This window comes from Propithecus coquereli, unplaced genomic scaffold (genome assembly GCF_000956105.1).
Source record: "Propithecus coquereli isolate 6110/MARCELLA unplaced genomic scaffold, Pcoq_1.0 Scaffold634, whole genome shotgun sequence".
Lineage (NCBI taxonomy): Eukaryota > Metazoa > Chordata > Mammalia > Primates > Indriidae > Propithecus > Propithecus coquereli.
This window is the reverse complement of record NW_012152330.1, coordinates 75,948-97,321: the sequence shown is the minus strand read 5'-3', so window position 1 is coordinate 97,321 and position 21,374 is coordinate 75,948. Positions and strand designations below refer to the sequence as shown.

At 51.5% G+C, this 21,374-nt stretch overlaps 1 protein-coding gene across 1 annotated transcript in view; it reads right to left on the bottom strand.

The window, feature by feature from the left end:
* TBC1D2B (TBC1 domain family, member 2B) overlaps positions 1-21,374 on the bottom strand; it is a 68,171-nt gene that overhangs the window by 33,906 nt on the left and 12,891 nt on the right. Inside the window, exons 2-3 of the mRNA XM_012659806.1 lie at positions 13,469-13,622; positions 5,084-5,252 (exon numbers count right to left, since the gene is read on the bottom strand). Coding sequence (XP_012515260.1) covers positions 5,084-5,252; positions 13,469-13,604 — 305 coding nt within the window. The 5' untranslated portion in view covers positions 13,605-13,622. The remainder of the gene's footprint in view (positions 1-5,083; positions 5,253-13,468; positions 13,623-21,374) is intronic.

The window sequence follows — 21,374 nt, the reverse complement described above, 5'->3', positions numbered from 1 at the left end:
GGACAAGCACACATTCAGCGCCAGCTCGGCCTTGGCACCCACCCTCGGGGAAGGCACCCTCTCCCCTGAGGGAAGAAGTGAGACCCACACCACGTACTGGCTCAGAGGAGTCAGAGCAGCGACAGTGGCAGCAATGCCTGCAGGACGGGGCCAGGCAGCCACCATTTACTGAGTGCGCACAACAGGCCACTGTGCAAGCCAGCTCCTATTTCTGACCTTAATGTTCACACCCACTCGGTGGGGACACACCCCCCCCCAATTTACTAATGGAGGAAATAAAGCTCAGAAAAGTTAAGTCGCCAGCTCAACATCACACAGCTAATTAAGCAGCAGGGCTGGGATTCCAAAACCTAGGCTGACTGCAAAGAGCGCTCGCCACGCCACGACCCACGGCCGCACGAGACGGAGCCGGGCCCTGGGAGAGCCACGGCAGGCACAGCCCACCACCCAGGGACAGGCGCATGGTCCAGGCCCACAGAGCCGCACAGGTCTGCTCACTGCTGCCAGCGCTGCTGCGGCCAAGCACCTCCCACGCACAGCCAGCACGCCCCACCGCCATGCCTGTGCTCAGACACGTGCGTTCTCACCCTCGCCGCACACGCCACTCACACACACACGTGCACGGGCCGGAATTTCACAAGAGCTCTAGTTCTTTTACCTGATGTGATCTGGACTGTTACAAAGTTAAATGAAAAAGTCGTTTAAAGCAGGAAACCATGTACAAGGAACTTAAACCCGTGCACCTATACAGGTGCGTGCAAAGGTGCACCTCGCGGCCAGTCCACCGACCAGGCCAGCCACGGCCCCTTCTCCGAGTCTGGGGCTACTCGGCGCAGCCCCCGCTCTCCTTCCTGGGCAAATCACATCCATCGTTTACCACCTAAATTCTCCAATTTTATTTTGTCTTTGTAAAAAGTGGAACAATAACTTACAATCATGAAACAAATTCTAAGCACAGAATTTTACAGGCTTGCAAGAATTTTTTTTCTCTGATTTTTCACAACTGTGTCACCCACATCCTCATGGTAATTTTTTTAGTGACTCACCTTTAGCAAAATTTCCCTAAGTATTCAACTTATTTTTCATAGAAACAACTCCATGTTATATTTCATGGGTCTACTAAGCATTTCATTGAATTGCACAATTACGATAACAAGTACGACAGGCATTACCTCGCCAGGAACAAACCCAGCTACTCGCGGCGGGTCTGCGGCTCAGCTGGGAGCAGAGCCCATCACTCTCGCGCAGTCGGGAGGACCACGGCGCTACGGGGAACTTGAAACACTAGTTCATCGGGGGACTGGTCAAGAGAAGTCCACCCGTATTGTTAAACAGAATGAAAGAACAGGCAAGCATGAATTATCCTTTAAGCCTTGACTACGCTCTAATTTTGGTGCCATTCTGAGTACATTAAAAAATACAATTTTGAGCCATTTATTTATAACATAGTAATAAAATTGTTTTACTGTTTTATGGTTATTAAAGTCTGTCTATGCACCTAAAGCATTTTATTGAAACCTTCATAAAGCAAGGCATAAGTAAAAATATAAACAAAACAAAAAGCCATAAGCACCTAAGTCCATGTGCCAATCAGTGAGCACTGGGTTTCCACAGAGGCCCCCCCACACCTCTCTCGGGAACGGCCTGGTCACACGCTGGGCCTCCCCCAACCACGGCAGCGGCTGACCCTTCCCTCGCACCTGCTAAGTGCCAGGCCCTGTGCTGAGCATCTTACACGCGTTAGCTCAGCATCACCCGCCAGCCTCGTGAAGTGTGTGGAATGGAGGGGCCCAGAGAGCTCTGTAACTGGCCCAAGTCACCCAGCTGCTACGTGGCACAGCTGGGAGCTGAACTCAGCTGGCTCTTAACCCCCACACTGCCCTGCGAAGGCACAGCCGGCAGAAGGTGGCTCCTAGTGATGTTTAACACATTAACTGCCACGTGAGTTGTATTTAACTCATGCTAGCTTTGAGTCCGGGGCCTCGTGAAGCAAAACCTGGGCAAAACCCCATAGTTGGTCCAGAAAAATCCTACTTGTCGATGTTCTTATTGTTACAACTAATACTGACAAATTCTAATTCTAGAAATGGGGATTAAATGAATAGCAGTCAATAAATTTCGTTTTTCATTAAATTAGAAAGGATCATTGTGTTTTCCAAGTTTTTATTCTATTTTCGTAATAAAACACTGTGGCCCCAAGGAAACAATTTTCTCCTCGTGTGGCAGTCACCATGTTAACCCTGAACATGACCCATCGGCTGTTACACACAGGCGACACGCTCGCTGTCCCAGGCAGGAGGCACTCGGCACTCACCCCAACCTCAAGGGCTGGAACGCACCCTGCGTACAAGTCTGTCTCCCCTCATTCCACCGTCGCACTCTGAGGGCAGATGAGGCCCCCGAGGGATAAAAATCTGGCAGATCAACACTTCCCCAAACACGTCCTTACGACGAAAGGGGGAGGAGCATGGGGTCCCCACCCAAGGACCTGGGCACGCGTTTTGGCTCTGCCACACGCTCGCCCCGCGACCTTGAGCAAGTCACTCCACCTCTCTAAGTGTCAACTTTTTAACCTGTAAGGTGAAGGGACAGCCTCTCGGAGGTTTTCTGACCCTTCCAGGGGCCAGAACCCTCCCATTCCCTGATACAGGAAAGCAGTGGTGCTCCCTCTTGCCTCCTCCCTCCCCACTCCCTGGGCGCTGGGAGAGTCGTGGGACTCAACCAGATGACGCAGGGCACGTCGCGCAGACAGGAACATCGTGAGCACAGGTGCTGGAGTGGAGAGGAAGGGACGGCACGGTCAGAACACGGAGGCTCACGGAGTGAGACACAGGGAAGCAGTGGACTGAAGTCAGACTGTCGAGAGCCTCAAATGTCAGACCGAGGAGCCTGGAGCTGAGCCTGCGGGCCTGGGGCTATCAGTGATGCTCGGATGTAGGGCGAAGACACGATCAGGGCTGCCTGAAGAGGAGGGAACAGCAGACTGACATGGACGGGAGCAGAGCTGGACCGGAAGGTGGGAACGCGGCCACAGCCAGGAGGGACAGCGATCGCCCCACACGGCCGGTCTTCTGAGATCTGGGTGCCTCCACCACATCCCACTCAGTTCCAGCACAAACCTACGTGTTAAGACCTAAACACACACAGAAGTGAACTTCTTTGTCGTACTGAATTCAACCACAAAGACACAAGGGAAAGCAGTTAAAGAAAAGAGGCCACTCTCTCAAAGTGTGTCCTTGGATGGTCGCTTGTAGGACCACTCATCCCCGCTCTGAAAACCCAGTGGACGCTCCCTGGAGCTCAGCTGGCCAACCGCATGCTGACCGCTGGCTGGGGCCCTACAGGAGAGCAGGAAGCGGCCACGTCTCCCACGAGGCATCGCCGCTACAACCTTCCATCAATCCTCATTTTCTAATCCAAGCCAAGGTGTCGATTAGCCAAGGTTCTGTGGCTACCAAGTGGGCTCCTTCAAAGAGTAGTAAAAACACCTCCACTCAGAGAACTTCTACAACTGAATAATAAAACAAGGCAATTAAAAATGGGCAAAGGATCCGAGCGCATGTCACTGCAAAGAAGATATTCAAATGGCCAATAAGCACATGACAAGATGCTCGACATCATTCGTCACTAGGGAAACGCAAATCAAAACCATAATGCGATACCCCTCCACACTCACTGGTGGCCAGGATCAAAAAGACAGACCATGACAAGTGTTGGAGAAGATGAAATCGAGACCTTTACACACTGTTGGTAGGAATGCCCCAGGGCACAGCTAGAAAGCAATCTGGCAGTTCCCCAAAAGGTTACACGTACAGCTACATACACTTACATGAGACAAGAGAAATGAGAACATGTGCCTGTGCAAAAACTCATACACCAGTGTTCACAGCAGCATTACTCATAAATTGCCAAAAAGCGGAAACAACCCAAATGCCCATCATCTGATGAATGGATAAATAAAACGTTATACATTCATACACGGGAGTTTGTATTTGGCCATAAAAGGAAATGAAGTGCTGATAACACGCGACAACACGGATGGAACTTGAAAGGTCTCATCCTGTGTGGTGCCGTTTACATGAAATGTCCAGAATAGACACGTTCACGGAGACAATATAGATCGGGGGCTGCCTGAGGGTGGGGGGCTGGGGAGGAAGGGAGCTGGGGGGACACAGGAAGGGACTGCTAAGGGATCCAGAGCTTCTCTTTGCAGATGAAAACATTCAAAAATTGATTGTGGTGATGGTTTCACAACTTGGATATATTAAAAACCACTGAATTGTACATTTTAAATGAGTGAATTGTACGGTATGTGAATTACATCTCAACAAAGCTTTCCTTTAAAACAACAAAAACAGGCCGGGCGAGGTTGCTCACGCCTGTAATCCCAGCACTCTGGGAAGCTGAGGCGGGAGGATCACTTGAGGCCAGGAGTTTGAGACTAGCCTGAGCAAAAGCGAGACCTTATCTCTACAAAACAGAGGAAAATCAGCCGGGCACGGTGGCGCACACCTGCGGTCCCAGCTACTCGGGAGGCTGAGGCAGGAGGATCGCTTGAGCCCAGGAGTTTGAGGCGGCAGTGAGCTATGATGACGCCACTGCACTCTAGCTGGGGTGACAGAGACCCTGTCTCCAAAAATAAAAATAAAAATTTTAAAAAGCCAAAAAAAAAATCAAACTAACAAAAACCCACCTCCGCTCTCATTAGCCCAGCACGGAAATCTAGAGCACAGGCCCCACATCCTGCACAGAGGGCCGGGCCTAGGGGGTGCCCCAGCTCTGCAGCCTGGGAGTCTTGTGAACTTAGACACACGCGCTCCTTCAGCCAGTTTCAGTCTCTGTAAAATGTCAACCGTGTGACCTACCTAGAGTCAAGCAATTAAACCATCGGTGCAAAAATGTTTGGCATGGTGTCAGACTCAGAATAGGCACAGCCCGCAAGCCAGTGATCTACGGAAAGTACGCTGTAAACAAAGACCTGCACAAACTTAAGGTGGTTTTATAACTTCACATATAAAATGACAACACATATTCTCAGAAATAATCCAATTTTGATTTCATGTGCTGCTTTCCAAAGACTTACTTGAGCTCATTGCCCCACTGTTTCAAAGAGTAAAAATTAATAGAATTCGGATGCCCAGGGGCTGGCTGGTTTGCAGCTTGTTCCCCCACCAGCTCTCCAGGTGCCGTCTCCACAGCTAGGACATTTCTGGCTTTTTCCGCAGAAGCATTTGGATGTGGGTAAATTAAATCTGAAAGAAAGGCAAACAAATATCAGTTACTCAAAGTTTCCATATGAACCTTGACAACCTACATAAGACGCTGACTTGATATACAAAAATCTAAACTAGGCCGGGTGCGGTGGCTCACGCCTGTAACCTTAGCATTCTGGGAGGCCGAGGTGGGAGGATCACTTGAAGTCAGGAGTTCAAGACCAGCCTGAGCAACATAGCAAGACTCTACAAAAATTAGAAAAATTAGCCCAGAATGGTGGTGTGCACTCGTAGTCCACTCGGGAGGCTGAGGCAGGAGGATCACTTGAACCCAGGAGTTTGAGGTTGCAGTGAGCTATGATGACGCCACTTGCACTCTACCCAGGTAACAGAGCAAGATCCTGTCAAGAAGGAGAGAAGAAAAGAAAGAAAAGAAGAAAAGAAAAGAAGGAAGGAAAGAAAGAAAGAAAAGAAAAAGAAGACAAGAAAGGGAAGAAAGAAAATAAATCTAAACTATATATATAGCGAGAGGGGAGTATATTTTTAATGCATGCTATGTAAAAATATAATCTGCGGATAGCTTTGGTGTTCTGAAACCACTTTCATCTAAAGAGATCGATGTTTCTCAAAGGAAGGCTGTGATATGCTTTCACCCAGTAAGGATCAACAATGTTGGCCCAGGCAGAGAAAAGGCTAGAATTTTCCTCCTAGATCAGTAAACCTTGCAAAAACCTGTGATCAAGGTCCACTCACCTGTACTGATAAGGAACAATTTCCAGGACAAACTGTTAGGTAAAAAAAAAAAAAAAAAGCAAAGTGCAGATCAGATTATCCTACACTCCCTTTTCTCTAAGAAAGCAGGAAGAATATAAATATATTTGCTAATATTTGCAAACAGTGACACTGAAAAAATTAAGTTTGCACATCACAGAATAGTTATTTCAGCAAATTCACAGGCAAACACTGATGCAAAAGCACAACTGATCAAGTTTCAGAATATCTTTAAAACGTACACTTCTGAAATATTCAAGGTTGAGATGATATGATGTCCAGAATTTACTTCAAAATGACGATGTTTTGTTACTTAACAAAATAATAGTATTTGCTTCAGATAACATGTAATTTGCTTCAAAATAACGAAATTAAGTGGGTAAGAGTATCAACGAAACAAGAAGGGACATGAAATAACAATTGTTGAGACTGCCTAATAAACAGGGAGGCAATGTTACATTATTCTCTCTCTGCCTAAGTGTAAAGTTTCCCATAATAAAAAGTTACTGGTAAAAAGTGTTTTGACAAAAACATTTCCAACTACAAATACTTTGTATTCTTCCAAACGACAGAATCTGAGAAGAGGGCTGGCTTGCTTCACAGCAATCACTCTGGCCCACGTCTCTTCCTAGTAAAGCATCCCCACATCAGGAACATCGACCACCAAAATCAGAACTGAGCCGCTAACCACAGGTATCCGAGAAAAAGTCCGCTTCTAATCAGACGGGCACACAACGGGGCCGTCAGGACAGGTCCCTGGGGAAGGAGCAGCGCAGGGCGTCCTGGGCTGCACGGGCCCGGAGGGCGCTTGCACTCTGCAGGCAGGTGACGAGCGTGGCCCGCTCGGCGTGGCAGGGCTGCGAGAGCACGCTGCGTCTCGGGCGAGACGTGAACCAGTGAGCAGCGCTGTGGGTCCATCAGGGAATTTGGTCTGGACATGGGGGCCGACGCAAGGCTTCCAAGAAGAGTTCTGACGAGGAAAAGCAAGAGGGTGTGTCGGGGACAGAAGAATCATGGGCTTAGTGACGGATCAGAAGAGCTTGCGTCAAGAGGCAAGAGCTGGGAGGCGGAGGCGAGCCCAGCACTGTGGGGCTGCCGTGGGGCGTGATCCCACCACTGCCTTCTACGCCGGGCAGCAAAGCGAGACCCTCTCAAAAACAGGCAAGGAGTCACCAGTTACTACGGATCCCCAGCTCTCGGTTCTGATGACTCACACGTGTTAAGCACGAGGCGCTGGGATTCAAGCACCGGTGAGACAGTCTCCCCGGAAGGGAACACAGACAGGAAAGAGACGTGAGGCGTCGAGCTCCAAATCAACCCGGAACACGTGGCGTCCCCGGTGTGCAGACCCCGCTTCTGAGCCTTGGGGTCCAGGAGACGCCGTGGGGACCACGGGAGGGAGGGGGAGGGGCCGCCCCCAGCTCCCGCCACCGCGGTTCTTCTCTTCGCTCTTCTACACATCGGGGTCCCCTCTAAGGCTCCATTTGGAAAGGCGGTTTCAGTAAACAAAAGAAAAAAAGTTCAGCCACCACTAATCCAGTCCAGCCTCCTTGCCTCCTTCACTGGCTGGGACACCGAAGCCCAGAGCCGGCCAGAGCCCGGCCGCCTGCCCCGCAGGGCACGAGCACCCCAAGGCCAGGAGAAACGACTGGTCGCCCCAGGCAGGGCTGGGGCCCGAGACGTGCCAGGCACTCCCGTGAGCGCGTGTGTCCGTCTGCAGGCGCGTGGGTGCGGAGGGGCTCTAATTCCTCACTTCACAGAAAGCTGAGGCTGGTACACGGGCTTCCCCAGGACTGGTCCTCCGCAGCCCGTCCCAGCAAAGCATCGCGACTCCAAGCCAAGCTCGGAAACAAACTCGGCAAACGACACACTTCTGTTCAAGCCCAGTCCAGCCTCCTCTTCCTGTGTGGGCTGGCAGCCAGGTGGCAAACGGCTTCTCTGCGGGTCTGGGCTGTCAGACACTCTCGTGTGGCAAAGTGCCTATTGCCAGGAAAACCCCGGCCTTGCAGCAGCTCAGCCCACACTGGAAACTTCCTGAGGAACTCGCGGGCCCTGGGGGTGGGGCGGAGAACAGGGACCGAGACCAGGGCAGAACACGCTGGAGAAACCATTTCTAACTTAACCTGACAAAGCTATTCCCAGCTGAATGCATGCTTGCTGTGGTTGTTATTTTTGCCTGGTTTTTGGTGTTCAAAAGACTATGTGGGTTTTACTTAGTTAACAGCGGAGTTGCTGGCTTCTCCCCAGTACCTGCCCTGACATTAGCATGCAGAGAGCTGCCTCGAGAAGGACACTAAGGGAAACACAAACTAGGGCACAGCAACATTTCCTCGAAGGTTTATAAGAGGATGGATTGGTGTCCACGGACGTGTCCTTTGTCTCCCAGCCTCAGCGGGGAGAGGAACTCTGTGCTTCGCAGTTTGCTGTTTAGACCCTCTCCGTTCTTTTTAAACATTTTCAAATGTCTGTATGACAACGCTGAGGGAGTTTAGTTTCCTAGGTTCTGATTCCAGCGCGGCCTCTGAATTCCAGCGTGACCCAGGGCAGTCTCAGCCCTTCCCACTGATGGGAACGACGTGCTGGACCCCTCCACGCAGGGGAGCCTCCTGCTCAAGTCTGCACTGCCCTGGCCAGCCTTCCCTCCCCTCCCGCTCCTTCCCTGCGACTGCAGCCAGGCCCAGGTGCTCCTCTGCAGAGAGCAGAACTGCTACTGCGGAGAAGTCCGGCAATACCCAGCCCACGCCTGCAGCCCAGCCACGTCAGAGGAGAGAAAAAGAGCCCTGGGCAAGGGTCGCCCCACTTGCCTCAGAAAAGACTGCAAACGGGAGTCTGCAAGTCACCGGCGGGCGGTGGGGAGGACAAGGGGGGTTAATCTGAAAAAACTGTTTTTTCCTTATCAAGTGAGTTTTAATCCAGATTGTGAAGGAGTGGTCAGGAGGAACACAGAGATCTTCCAGGTGAGCTCAGCGTGCATCCCGGGCTCCGAGAGCCCCCAGGGTGTGCCATCCCTGTGTCTAGTAACTACTCAGCCGTCCGCCCCCACCAGGGACACAAACCTGTGAGAACCGAACCCGTCTGATTTGCTGACTCGACACTCAGCACAGAGGAGGGACTCAGTAAACACCGCTACATGGCTGAATGAATGAATGAGTAAAAGACCTCACTCACTAACACGGGATGGCGGGAGAGGCCCGGTGTGGGCTGCGGAAACCGGGCGGGAGGCAGCAGAGGCCCCTGCAGTTCCTGAGTGGGCTCACGCTCATCGCCCCTCCTCACTTCCCTTCCCCTGCCCCTCACCTCCGAGGGTCCCTGAGTGAGGGGTGGGCGGTTCACACCCGACTCCACGGCTTCCCTCTCCTCCTCCCCGACTCCTCCCTGCCCGTCCTGCAATCCGGCTCGGCCACCATCCCCACCCCCAACCCCCTCCACGCCAACCCTGAGCTCGCCTGGACCAAGTCTCTCCAGGTCTAGGTGGAGGACGTCTGCGCTGGCCCCAAACCCTACGCCTGTTCCAAACAGTCCCCTTTCGGGCCCTCTCTGCAGCTTCCAGCAGCCTCCTCCCAGACAGAGCTGGAATCCAACCCCACTCACCATCTCCCCCGCCCCCCGGCGTCCCCCACACAGTCACACTCTCTCCCAGCGCCCTCAAACCAGGGGAGCCGGCTCGCAGAGCACCCGCGCCACAGACGGGGCACGTGTGATGTGCTCAAGGCCCCGTAAGCCTCCTCAGATGCACAGCTGGTGACTGCCACGCCTGACACCGTGAAATAACGCGAGGCATTTTGCAGCACTTTGCAAGGATTACGAAGAAACACAGCTTTTTGGTCACTTTCTGGGATGAGACGCTAAACTACAGCATGGAACCCTGAGGCCCTGCCCACGCTGGGTGCGCGCTCCACGCCGGGCTCTTCCTTCCGGCAGCCCGAGACCTTGTGCAAACTGCCTGAAAGGGCAACTAAGCCCCCAGCCCCGGCTCACACTCAGCTGCTAGTGTGACAGTTAAACAGCCTGATGCAGCTGCCTCGGGAGGAAATGCGCGGTCGCCCCTCAAGCTGTCTTCACAACACCACGTTCTGCAAGAAATGCCACCCGTGTTCAAACAGGTCTTGTGGTCCCTGGCTTGTTTTCTCATTACTTTACGTGGGGATGAAGTAAACAGAAGGTGCCGGACATCCGTCTCGTACTGAGGCCGTGAGCTGTTTATGTGCCTCCTGTGGGTTCTAGCTCCCTCGTCCTCAACAGCTATGAAGGTCTGTGGACCCTTGATTTTATCTTTGCAAATCATTCTTTTGTGTTGAAACTGCGTCTTCATCTATCCACACACGGAAGACAATGCAGAATGGCGTTTGAGGAGTGGCACTTTCAGAGGCCGGGCTGGGATGGAAGGTAGGCAGAAAGATGAACAGACGACAAGGTCATCTCACTTTCTAATACTCGATTGACTAACACAAAGCTGCAAGCACACAGTTAACAGTGTCTTACTCTGAAGACATGGAGTCTAGGAAAAAAACCGTAGGCAATTATGTGACTGGGCCAGCTTCCTACTGTTCATCCCACTTTTCCTTGCTCACACACCTGGGTTTTGATGGTGGCCACATGCTCAGCTAAAGTATTAACACTTGGTTCCTCTGATGTCTTCCAGCCACGAATGGCCACGTGACACAGTTCTAGCTAAGGACGCGGATGCCAGGCGTTTCTGGGAAAGCTTTCTCCTTTCTGATGTGGGGGCAGCTGGCGCGAGGAGGAAGGCTAATGTGCTCTAAGGATGGAGAACAGAAAGTCAGAACAGCTGGGGTCCCTCCATGGCACAAGTGAGTAGCTATGCCAGCCACGAATTACCTACCACGTGAGACAGTAAGTCCCTATTAGTCAGGTTTCCTGTTAGCTGCAGCTGAACACAACCCTAACCCGTTCAGGCGATACCACCTTACGTGTGGCTCTTCACACCTGACGACGCAGCTTCCCACTGGACCCTCATGACAGAACCAGGAAGGAAGGTGGACACGGGCCGAGTCCGCTGTACTAAAGGACAAGTGACTTGCTCAGAGTCTGACGATGGGTACACATCAGAGCCGAGACGCTGAGCTGCCTTCCGAGCCGCACAGCTGGCTGTCGACGGAAAACGGAAACTCCCTGACCGTTTCCCCGTGCTGACTTCAGGTGCTAGGAGGGTCCTGATGGGCGACGCCCAATGGGATGAAACGTTCCCAACAACTGTGTGACTAGGAAACAACAGCAGGAAAAGTTTTGTTTGTTAATGGAAATCACGAGTTGTAAAAACAGTCGCCTTCACTTCTAGCTCGAGTTAGCGAGGTCAGGCCAAGCTGAGCGGGTGCCACAAGCACAGAAACGTCACAGAGCACACTCTGCCTTGTCATCAGTTTTTATCTGAGGATGAAACAAAAGGGCTAAAATACAGCCTTTTCTTCTTGACTCACTGCTTTAGACTGCTTGACTTCCTCAACTAGTACAGTTCTCACAAATCGCTCGCTGGTCCAAAGGTTCGTTATTTGTTCTTAGACGCTATCTAAAAGTCGGTAGAAGTCTAAAGTTACAGTTGTTTTTACCCATAAAATCTTCAAGGCACTTCGGTGCCCTCAGGACAAAGTCAAAAACCCCAAGGCTGGCTGTGAGGCTCTCCCGGCTCCGGCTCCAGGCCTGGGTGCGCTCTGGGCTCAGCTGCGCCCCAAGCCGCGTTCCACCCGCCGTCCTGGCCAACTCCTGCACGTCCTCCTGGCCTCAGCTGAGATGTCACTTCCTCAGAGAGGTCCCCAACCCCCAGGAGCCGAGCTCAGCCCACTCCCAGCCCTGGCAGCCCACATGCCCCTCCCCTCGCTTTTTCTCTGCACGATGGCCCTGTGGGACTGGAAATCCTGTGAGGGGAGGACCAAGCCCATCTCGGGTACCTACGTTGCAGCGTGAACGGGTAAATGCCAGACGGCACCTGCTCTCACTCCCCAGACTCAGATCCTCACCCAGAGGAAGAGAACCAAATATGGGTTTCAGGTGCTTTCTCTGGCTCCCTGGCCATAGCGCTGAGACTTAAAAGAAGGAAGGGTACGTGTTATAGGGAGACCGCAGGGCTAAGTGCTGCTTCTTCGTCCGCCTTTCATTTTAACGTCTCCGAGTCTTTGCTGGAGAGAAGCACTTTGTGTCCTCAGGATAAAGTATCTTCTGAGCCAAAGGCATGGGCCACCATCATGGACGCTGCGGTTCCCCGTGGAGTTTCCAGACGTGCCAAATGACGTCGATACTGAGTTGTAGAGCCTCTTTTGATGAAAGCACTATAACAGTGGCTTTTTACAAAACTCGGTCAACAATGACCAAGAATCCTGAGCTAAACATAAAGGGGACATAAACCTGGAAGTGAAGTGTTCGTTGAGAGTGCCCAGACAGCATGAGAAGGACCGGAGAACGCTTGCAGAGAAGTATGTGTCGTAACTTCCCACCGAGCAGAGGGTGAACCTGCTGAAAAACACCGTCACTAGGACAAGATTGGCAAATTTGGAGAAGGAAAACTAAAGTCTGGGGAGGCATTTGTTTCTGGAACAGATCGGCAGCACACGTGCCAACACCGTCCTTGCTGTGACAGGGAACTGGGATGTGGCCCTGTGTACCCCTGAGCAGAGGGTCCCAGGGTTTTATCATGTGCAGACTACATCTCTTTATGAAGGAGTCAGAACTAACCCTAACTGGCGTAAATTTTAACGTGCACTCCTTTGAGTCCTTGAAAATGCTGGTACAACGGCCCGGCCTTCTTAGATCTCACTGCAGGGCCCAGGAGCTTGTTTCTTCCTGCCTGAAGGGAGGGGGGTCACAAAAACAACCCCAGCCCAACAGTCTCTGCGGGGCCGGATGGTCAGCAAGTAACTGTTGTCCTGTTCTCTCTAAAGGGCTCTGTACAACCAGTCATGAGAAGATCATGGGGTTTTAGTCTTTGATACCCCAACGTTCAACCACATTATCTCCACACTGCGAATGGCCAGAGAGTGATTACAACGAGTTACGGAAATTCCATGAGTCCAGAAGAGAATGAAATTGGTGTCTGAGAGTTAAGGTCTTCCTAGGAAACACCAGAGTGTCCCAGCAGAATGCTTTGAGGACACCTCCCAAGTGTTTGCAAACACCTGCAGCCCCAGCAAGCCTGCCCAGGCGTGAACGTGTGGGCACGAGGACTTCGTCCTCAGGGGCGCCGGAGAGCAGGTGGCCCTGCAGTCACAACACCTGACTAACCACGTGTTGGCCTCGGGCGTGTCGTCACTTCCGCGTGCTTGCCGCTGGCCTGGCCCGACTCCACGGTCACCGCCGGGCGTGAGTGTGACTCGTACGTGGAAGCACTTGGTCACGTTGACACGCCGCCCGCTCGTAAGGGCTCCTCATTATTACGCCCTTTCTGAATTCATTTTCATCCACCGCTAAGTTGACCTGCTGCGTCAAATGGCTGCACACAAAGTGGACACGGGTCCACTCCATTTCTGACTTACCTGTGCTGTCTCTGGCTACGAGCCCCTTGGGAAAATCCCCCGGCGTCGGGGAGGTCCTGCTGTCCCACTTGACCATGTCGAGATTGTTGCAATATTCCCATCTCTTCTGCTGGAGCTCCTGAAGCCAGTAAGTCATGAGCTGGCGATTGGGAGCCTGGAAAGAGGGAGGGAAACATGTCACGGCCACCAGTAGAATGAGGAGCTTAAAATATACCGTTCTGTGAGTCCGGACTGCACAGCTGCCGCAGGGAAGGGAGGGTCGGGCGAACTGATCAAGGGAATCTTACAAGATCAGCAGCGTTTGCTCAGGTACAAGTCGGGTCAAGCAAATGGAATTCTAACATAAAGAATTTAACCAAATTAATAGGAAATCTCTTTAAATTCTAAACTTGGAAAATGAAACAGTATAACATTTTCTTCAGAAAGTTTTAAGGGTTGAGCACGGTGGCTCATGCCTGTAACTCCAGCACTCTGGGAGGCCGAGGCGGGGCAATGGCTTGAGGTCAGGATTTCAAGGCCAGTCTGGGCAAGAGCAAGACCCCATCTTTACAAAAAATAGAAAAATTAGCCGGGCATTGTGGCACATGCCTGTAGTCCCAGCTATTCATGAGGCTGAGGCAGGAGGATCATTTGAGCCCAGGAGTTTGAGGCTGCTGTGACCTATGATGGTACCACTGCATTTAACCCCGGGGGTGGCGGGGTAGGGAGGGCAACAGGGTGAGATTCTGTGCCAAAAAAAAAAAAAGAGAGAGAGAGAAGGAAAAGAGTTTTAGGAAGGCTTGATAATTCTGCTGTTCTTTCACTCTGAACACCTACAAATTCCAGCTCGAGAAATCAATTCTTTCATGGGCACGGAAGACAGCCCTAACAAATCGTATCTAACAATGATATTTAAACTCTGTCAGCATCTAAAAGAGTGTACAAACAAAACTGCAGATTCCAAACTAGATTATATACCTAATTAGAATGGCTAATATTTTAAAAAGTCACACCAAGTGCTGACGAGGGTGTGGAGCAACCAGACCTGTGACAAGCTGCTGGTGGGACACGGGACGGCGCGGCTGCTCCGGGAGACAGTCTCCCAGGTCTCCACGAAGTTAAACGCACACTCGCCTAGTGACCCAGCAACCCCACTCCTGCATATTCACCCCAGAGGAACGAAAACACATATTCACAAAAAAACCTGTATGCAAATATTCCTAGAGGATTAATTCATAAGCACCAAAGAGTGAAAACACCACAAAATGTACTTCAGCTGATGAAGAACAGACTGGCGCGTCCCTGCAAGGGAAGGCTACTCAACGGCACAAAGGAGCAAACTACCGGCTCATAGGACAGGGGTGAACGTTAAACGCACACCGCTAAGCGAAAGAAGCCAGACCCAAAAGGCCATGTACCATGGGATTCCATTTATGTGACATTCTGAAAAGGCACAATTTTAAGGACAGAAAACAAATGTGTGGCTGGCAGGGCTTGGGGTGAGGGGGCAGCACATGAGAATTTTGGGGTGATGGCATTGTTCTGCCTCACGACTTTGGTGGCAGATTCGTGATTCTACGCATCTGTCCAAACCACAGAATTGTGCACAGCAGAGTGAGGAAGATGGCGGGTGGGGGAGCGCAGAGGTGGACCGAGAACAAGGAGACTGGCTGTAAACAGACTAGACAGTAGGTTCGGGTCACAGGTCTCCAGGCTGCCCCTGCAAAGGAGCCCAGGAAGAGGGGGGGCTGCCACGGGAACCGCATCAACGCTGGCACCCGGCAAGGTGTGCAGACGTCAGACACGGCGGCTCCCAGGACCAGAGGCAGTGGGGAAAACTGCACTGGAGGCCAAAGGCAAGTGACAGGCCAGAGACCACACTGCCACTGTCTACAAGCACAGGAGAACCTCCGTGGGCCGTGGCTGCAACCTGGGGTGTTTCCAGGGACACTGGCACGCCAGGCTCCAGGTAAAGAAAACCCATTATAGGATCTTTGGAAATTTTACAGAAAATTCTTCCGACTATCAAGCAAGCCACCATTTCATCCATTCATTCAACCAACATTTACTGAGCACCTACCAGGTACCTGGAATCGGGGCTTGGCCTAGTGAAAAAGACAGGAAAAACAAACTAGAACTTCCCACAATGCACTGAGTGCTCTGACAGGAGTAGGCAGGTGAGGCGGGGCTGGCTGCCTGGACGCCTGGCAAGCGGGGGCGGTGTGGCAAGGGGCAAGGTACTCAAAGTTTAGGGCACCTGCCACCTGCAGGTTCAAAAGCTTCAAAGCACTGGCTTAATATCTATCTTCTCCACTAAAACTTGAAGACGTTTCCTCTTCTCTAGCATCCAGCACAGAGCCAGGCAATAGGAGGTATTTACGGAACAGACAAGCAAAGGAATAAATGATCGAATAATCAGGAGGTGATGCAGCAGCTTGGTCTTAAAGGGGAAGCAGGCGGCAGCCAGAGGAAAAGGGAGAGGAAGGGGTTCCAGGGAGGGAAGAGCGTTTGCAAAAGTCCACAGGGCAGAAAGCGTGAGTGAGGGGAGGCTGGGACTGGCAGGGACCAGGCCCTGAAGGGGCTTGTGTGCCTTCCTGAAGAGATGGGATGGGACAGGGAACTTACAGGGCAGTGACAGGATCAGACAAGGTCACTGTGAAATGGAGAGGGGGAAGGGAGGCGCAGGGTTTGCTAGGAGGAGGAGATCAGTGGAGGCCCAGAGGCCCGGAGCCCACTTGAGAGAACCACGAGTCGCAGCCTGGAGTGTGGACAGCAGGTTGGTCACACGGCGGATGCCAGGGGCTCGGCGTGGCCCTGGAGCTCAGCAGAGATAACACGAGCACTCCGCAGGGGGAAGAGGGGAGCCACTGGGAAAGTCAGGGACTGGCAGGCACAACTGTAGCCAAATTCAAAGCCCAAAGCCCAGCCAGTCCTCCTCCCTCCTTTTGCAGGAGGGGAGACAGAGGCCCAGGAAGGGAAGTGACTTGTCACACAGGGAGTCAACACTGAGACCCAGTCTGCCACCCCCAGCCCAGAGGGAAGTGTGTGTCTGGGTGGGGGGTTGTGTGTTCCGGCCTCCACCTGCTCCCGGCCTGCTGGCTCCTCCACCCCCCACCAGGGAGAAGACCAGAACGGGGCTGGGCCCAGCACCCGGGAGCCTTTTGCTCAGGCCCGGGAGGTGCCTGGACACTTGCTCCACTGCCTGTCCTCCAGCCTGCACACGCTGCTGTGCTTCTGTTCACGCTCAGGGGAACAGGCTGCTCAGAAACCCTGGCACACGCCCCGCGGGTCAGATGGGTCCCCAACCTCTCGGGCTGTCTCCTGCAAGGTGGGCACCGTGAAAAATCTGCTCTTTACAAGGAGGAAACCTCTTCCCTTTCAATCTTCAAGTATTAAATCTAACTGGGGAACAATCAGTAACCTCTTTAGTCATCTCTCACTGAATTCCTGGGGCAAAAAAACCCTTTTAGGTCCCATGCTTTCAATGTCTGACATATTATCACGTTGCTGAAATCTGGTCCAAGCAAGAAAAACTACCTCAAGATACTGATTAACTGGGTTCACTTTGTTTCAAAAAAAATCTAGAAATTGCTAGAAGAATCTTGACTTCAATCCCCAATTAGCTAGTCAAAGTCTGCTGGGAGCTGTTTGCAGTGGCTCTGGGGGCAGGTGCCCCGGAAGGCAGAGAAACCCAACAGGCCTTTTCCTCAGGGGGCTGAAACCCAAAGACAGAAGCACAGAATCGAAGACAGGGCATGGCCACAAGCAAAGACAGCAAAGTCAGCAGGAATCCAGAAAGCCTCTGCATTCCCCATCTGGTTATCTTTTCAACAGAGAACTAAACTGAGATTTGGCCTCGTTTGGTCCCAACCAGATGTGTGATCACAAACACGCGTCTTCACTGCTGCAGCCCTGGGAAAGTTCCTCGAGATTTGCCCGTCCAACACGGCAGCCACTAGCCACACGTGGCTGCTGAGCATGTGAAACGTGGTCAGTGCCATGTGGCGCGATCTTTTAGATACCTTGGATTCAATAAAATATATTTTTTAATTTACTTTCACCTGTTTAATGTGGCTATTTGAAAAATTTAAAGTATATATAGTATCTATGTGGCTCACACTGCATCGTTACGGGACAGTACTGGTCCACATCGTGATGGCAGACAGATTCCACCCTGAGAGCCACGGCTGGCGGGAGATCCGGCCTGGTGGAGAACAGCACCTTGGGATTGTAACGCAGGCCACGGGCATGGGGCCCACACCATTCCCCTCCCACGGCACGGTGAGACTCAAGACAAATTCTCTCTTCTTTACAGAGGCACCTCCGTATCTCCAACCACCCCACGCTCTGTTAACGTCCAAGGAGAGGCCAACGATCCTTAAGGACCCAGACACCCGCGGTCAGGCTGACGGCTGGGCCCTTACCGCCCCTGCCCAGAGTGGGGCAGGCAGGACCCTCGGACAAGCTCCTTCACAGACAGCGCCCGCTGAGTCTCTCACCAGGAGTCCCCTCCACGGAGCCTCGGCCCAGCTGGTGGCAATGACCCGCCCGTGCTGGTGCTCACCACCACACCACACAGCACTGACCAGGCACCCTGTGGCCAGGGGAGGGGGTCAGAAGCACGACCTGGAGAAGATCAGTTCTGCCCCCGGTCTCCAGACTGACCACTTAAAACGCTGTGGTCCCAAGTTCTGGAGAGCCAGACAGGCATTCCGATCACGCTGGGAGGAAGCTCCTCAGCCCCGCAGAGGACTGAGAGCCACGGCCAGGCAAGCATGCGGCAGGAAGCCAGGTGTCAGCATCTGCTGTCTGGTGGCTCACCAGGCCACAGCCCGAGTCTCCCGCAGCACCAGCTTCTCCAACTCCTACTCATCCTTCAAGGCCCAGCGCAAACGTCACCTCTTCAGAGGAAGTTTCCCTGCCATGAGTATGAATTTCTCTCCTTCCTCTGAATGGGGACTTCACAGCATCTTGTAGCTCAGGGAACCTTCCCACAGGGACGGGGGCACCCGCGGTGTGTCCTCACTAATCTAAGTCCCTGAAGGCAGAGGCCAGACCTGCTGGTCTCCGTGTGATCCAAGATGCCCAGCACAGTGCCCTGAATACAGCCAGGCACCCAAATATCTGACTCGTTCTCTCCTTATGTTCAGTGTTGCTAATGCCTCAAGACTGCCAAATCCCGGTTCAAATACCGTGCCGATCCCAACATAAGAGACCAAGCCAAACTTCCTGGAAAGCCACTCTGGTTGTGTCCTGGGAGGGGGGCGCGGCAGAGGACTGGGTGGGCACACCCCTGACACAGCAGCCACCTGCTGCTTTTGGGTGCCGCGCCATGAGGTGACGTCACAGAGTAAGAGCAGGCTGTCCCTCATTCTGCTGGAGCTGGGAACACAGATCTTAATAGCTGGCTGGGAAGCACCATGTGAGGCCCCAGCTGCTCCCAAAAATCTTTGTCCCCAGGTCTCCAGTGGCCCAAAACCCAGAAGCCCACTCCCGTCTGATATGGCCCTTGCCACCTGTCCCTTCTCTTGGGCCCCAGGGACTCCCTCCCCCACCCCGCACCTTGGTGCTCAGACAAGTCCCACTGTCGGGACTGAGTCGTCTGATGACTGATTCCAGTGCAGGTGCACCAAGGGCCGCGTGGGCGGAGCTGCATCACTCTGGGAGAGGGTGGAGCAGTGATCCGCAGCACACACAGGGCCAGGCCTCTCCGTCAGCCAGTCTCCAGCAAACAACACTCTTATCTAAGCTGTTCTGCTCCCTGCTCTCTGACCCTCCGGTAAAGAATCTCCTCCTATCAAAATTTCGTACATTTTAGAAGCTGTAATAAGGCTCATGTCCTTTGACCCACGATCCCATTCCTGGGAATCCAGCTAAAGTAATCCAAAAGAAGAAAAGGGGAAAATACCATGCACACAAAATGTTCATCCATGCACTTGACAACACATGATTATTAAGAGCCTAACTTGGGCCAAGTCCAGCCGTCAGCAGCAGGGGTACAGAAGTGGGTGAGTCCTGCTTAATTCCCACCTCTGAGACCTTCCCCGCAAGCAAACACTGCCCTCTATGCCAGCAGGAAACCCTGAGAAACACGTTCACAATCACAGTCAATATAAGATGCTCAGGTATACAATCAAGAAACCCCTATGCATTATATAAACTTTTAAAGAATCTAGTCAAAATTCCAAATGTTCCTCAAAGCATAGCAAAGAGATTATAAAATTTGTCTAAGGTTTAATCTTTGAGAATTCTAAAAAAATAAATAAGGGGCGGGGGCCTTGCTGTATCAAATAGTTAAAAATATTATAAAGCCACAAGCAGCACTGTATTGCCAAAAATACAAAATATAGGGCCAAGCATACATTAAAATATTTATTCAGCATTGTAGATCAAACCAGTGGAAAAGTATTAATTATTAAATAATAGCATTAGGACAACTAGTCAAATATCTGAAAAAAAATTATGAATGATAACCTAGGTGAAAAATCTATCATAATAAAAAATAAATTCAATTTGGATACAAGATTTAATCAATTAATGATTTTAATAAAAGCCACTAAATTACTAAAAGAAAATTCCTATACAATTAAAATTAAGTATCTATCTCTTTGTGCCTCTTATAACAAGAATTGTGTAGATTTCCACTAAATCCTAACAGTGTGGTCGGGACGGTCCGACTTACAGTCAAGCAGTGTGGACGGCAGAAATTCACGGGGAAAGTTTTAGCAGAAGCCTCTGAACGGCTAAAACTGAAGTACGATCAGCGGCCACCAGACCCCCACTCAGAAAAAAACGCTGCCCCAGAGCTGTGGACAAGGAAAATAAACACCTCTTGTAAGGCTGAGTCTTGAAAACCAGAAAGACAAACAGACAGACAGACTCTTCAACTGCAAGCCTGAGCTGCTGCTCCCACAGAACTCGGGGAGCCACTAACTGTGACGTCAGGACACAAGAAATTGCTGTTCTCACATTTCTGTCCTCTTGAAAGGTAAAGTCCTTTCTAAACCCACAAAGAAAGCAAGTGAAGAAAATGTCTGTGCATCTAAAAATACCGTAAATAAAACTAAAAACAATGACAAACTGAGAAAGGGACCGAACACCTTGCAAGTCACCAGGCAGAGTGCCGAGTCTCTCGTCCCCGTAGCCCAGCAGGGCTCTGCCCCTGGCCTGGGCTGAGGGAGTCCTGTTTGCCTGGTGAGCTCCTATTCTAGTCACCTTTATTTTTTTTAGAAAATCATATTTTAGGCTTTTATTTCAAATAATAACAGCCCACATTTGCTGTGGAGAATTTGGAAAACACAGAAAAACAAAGCAGAAAATAAAACGAACACAACTGTATCACCAGAAATAACCTCTATCAACACTCTGGTGGCCTGTCCAAACATTTTTCTATCCATAAATATATATATTTTCTTTTTAAAACTGTAATAAAATTACAGGCTCTTCCATAATCTATATTGCATATTATTAATATTAGACGTCAATTAAACAATCACGTCTTCACTGCTGCAGCCCTGGGAAAGTTCCTCGAGATTTGCCCGTCCAACACGGCAGCCACTAGCCACACGTGGCTGCTGAGCATGTGAAACGTGGTCAGTGCCATGTGGCGCGATCTTTTAGATACCTTGGATTCAATAAAATATATTTTTTAATTTACTTTCACCTGTTTAATGTGGCTATTTGAAAAATTTAAAGTATATATAGTATCTATGTGGCTCACACTGCATCGTTACGGGACAGTACTGGTCCACATCGTGATGGCAGACAGATTCCACCCTGAGAGCCACGGCTGGCGGGAGATCCGGCCTGGTGGAGAACAGCACCTTGGGATTGTAACGCAGGCCACGGGCATGGGGCCCACACCATTCCCCTCCCACGGCACGGTGAGACTCAAGACAAATTCTCTCTTCTTTACAGAGGCACCTCC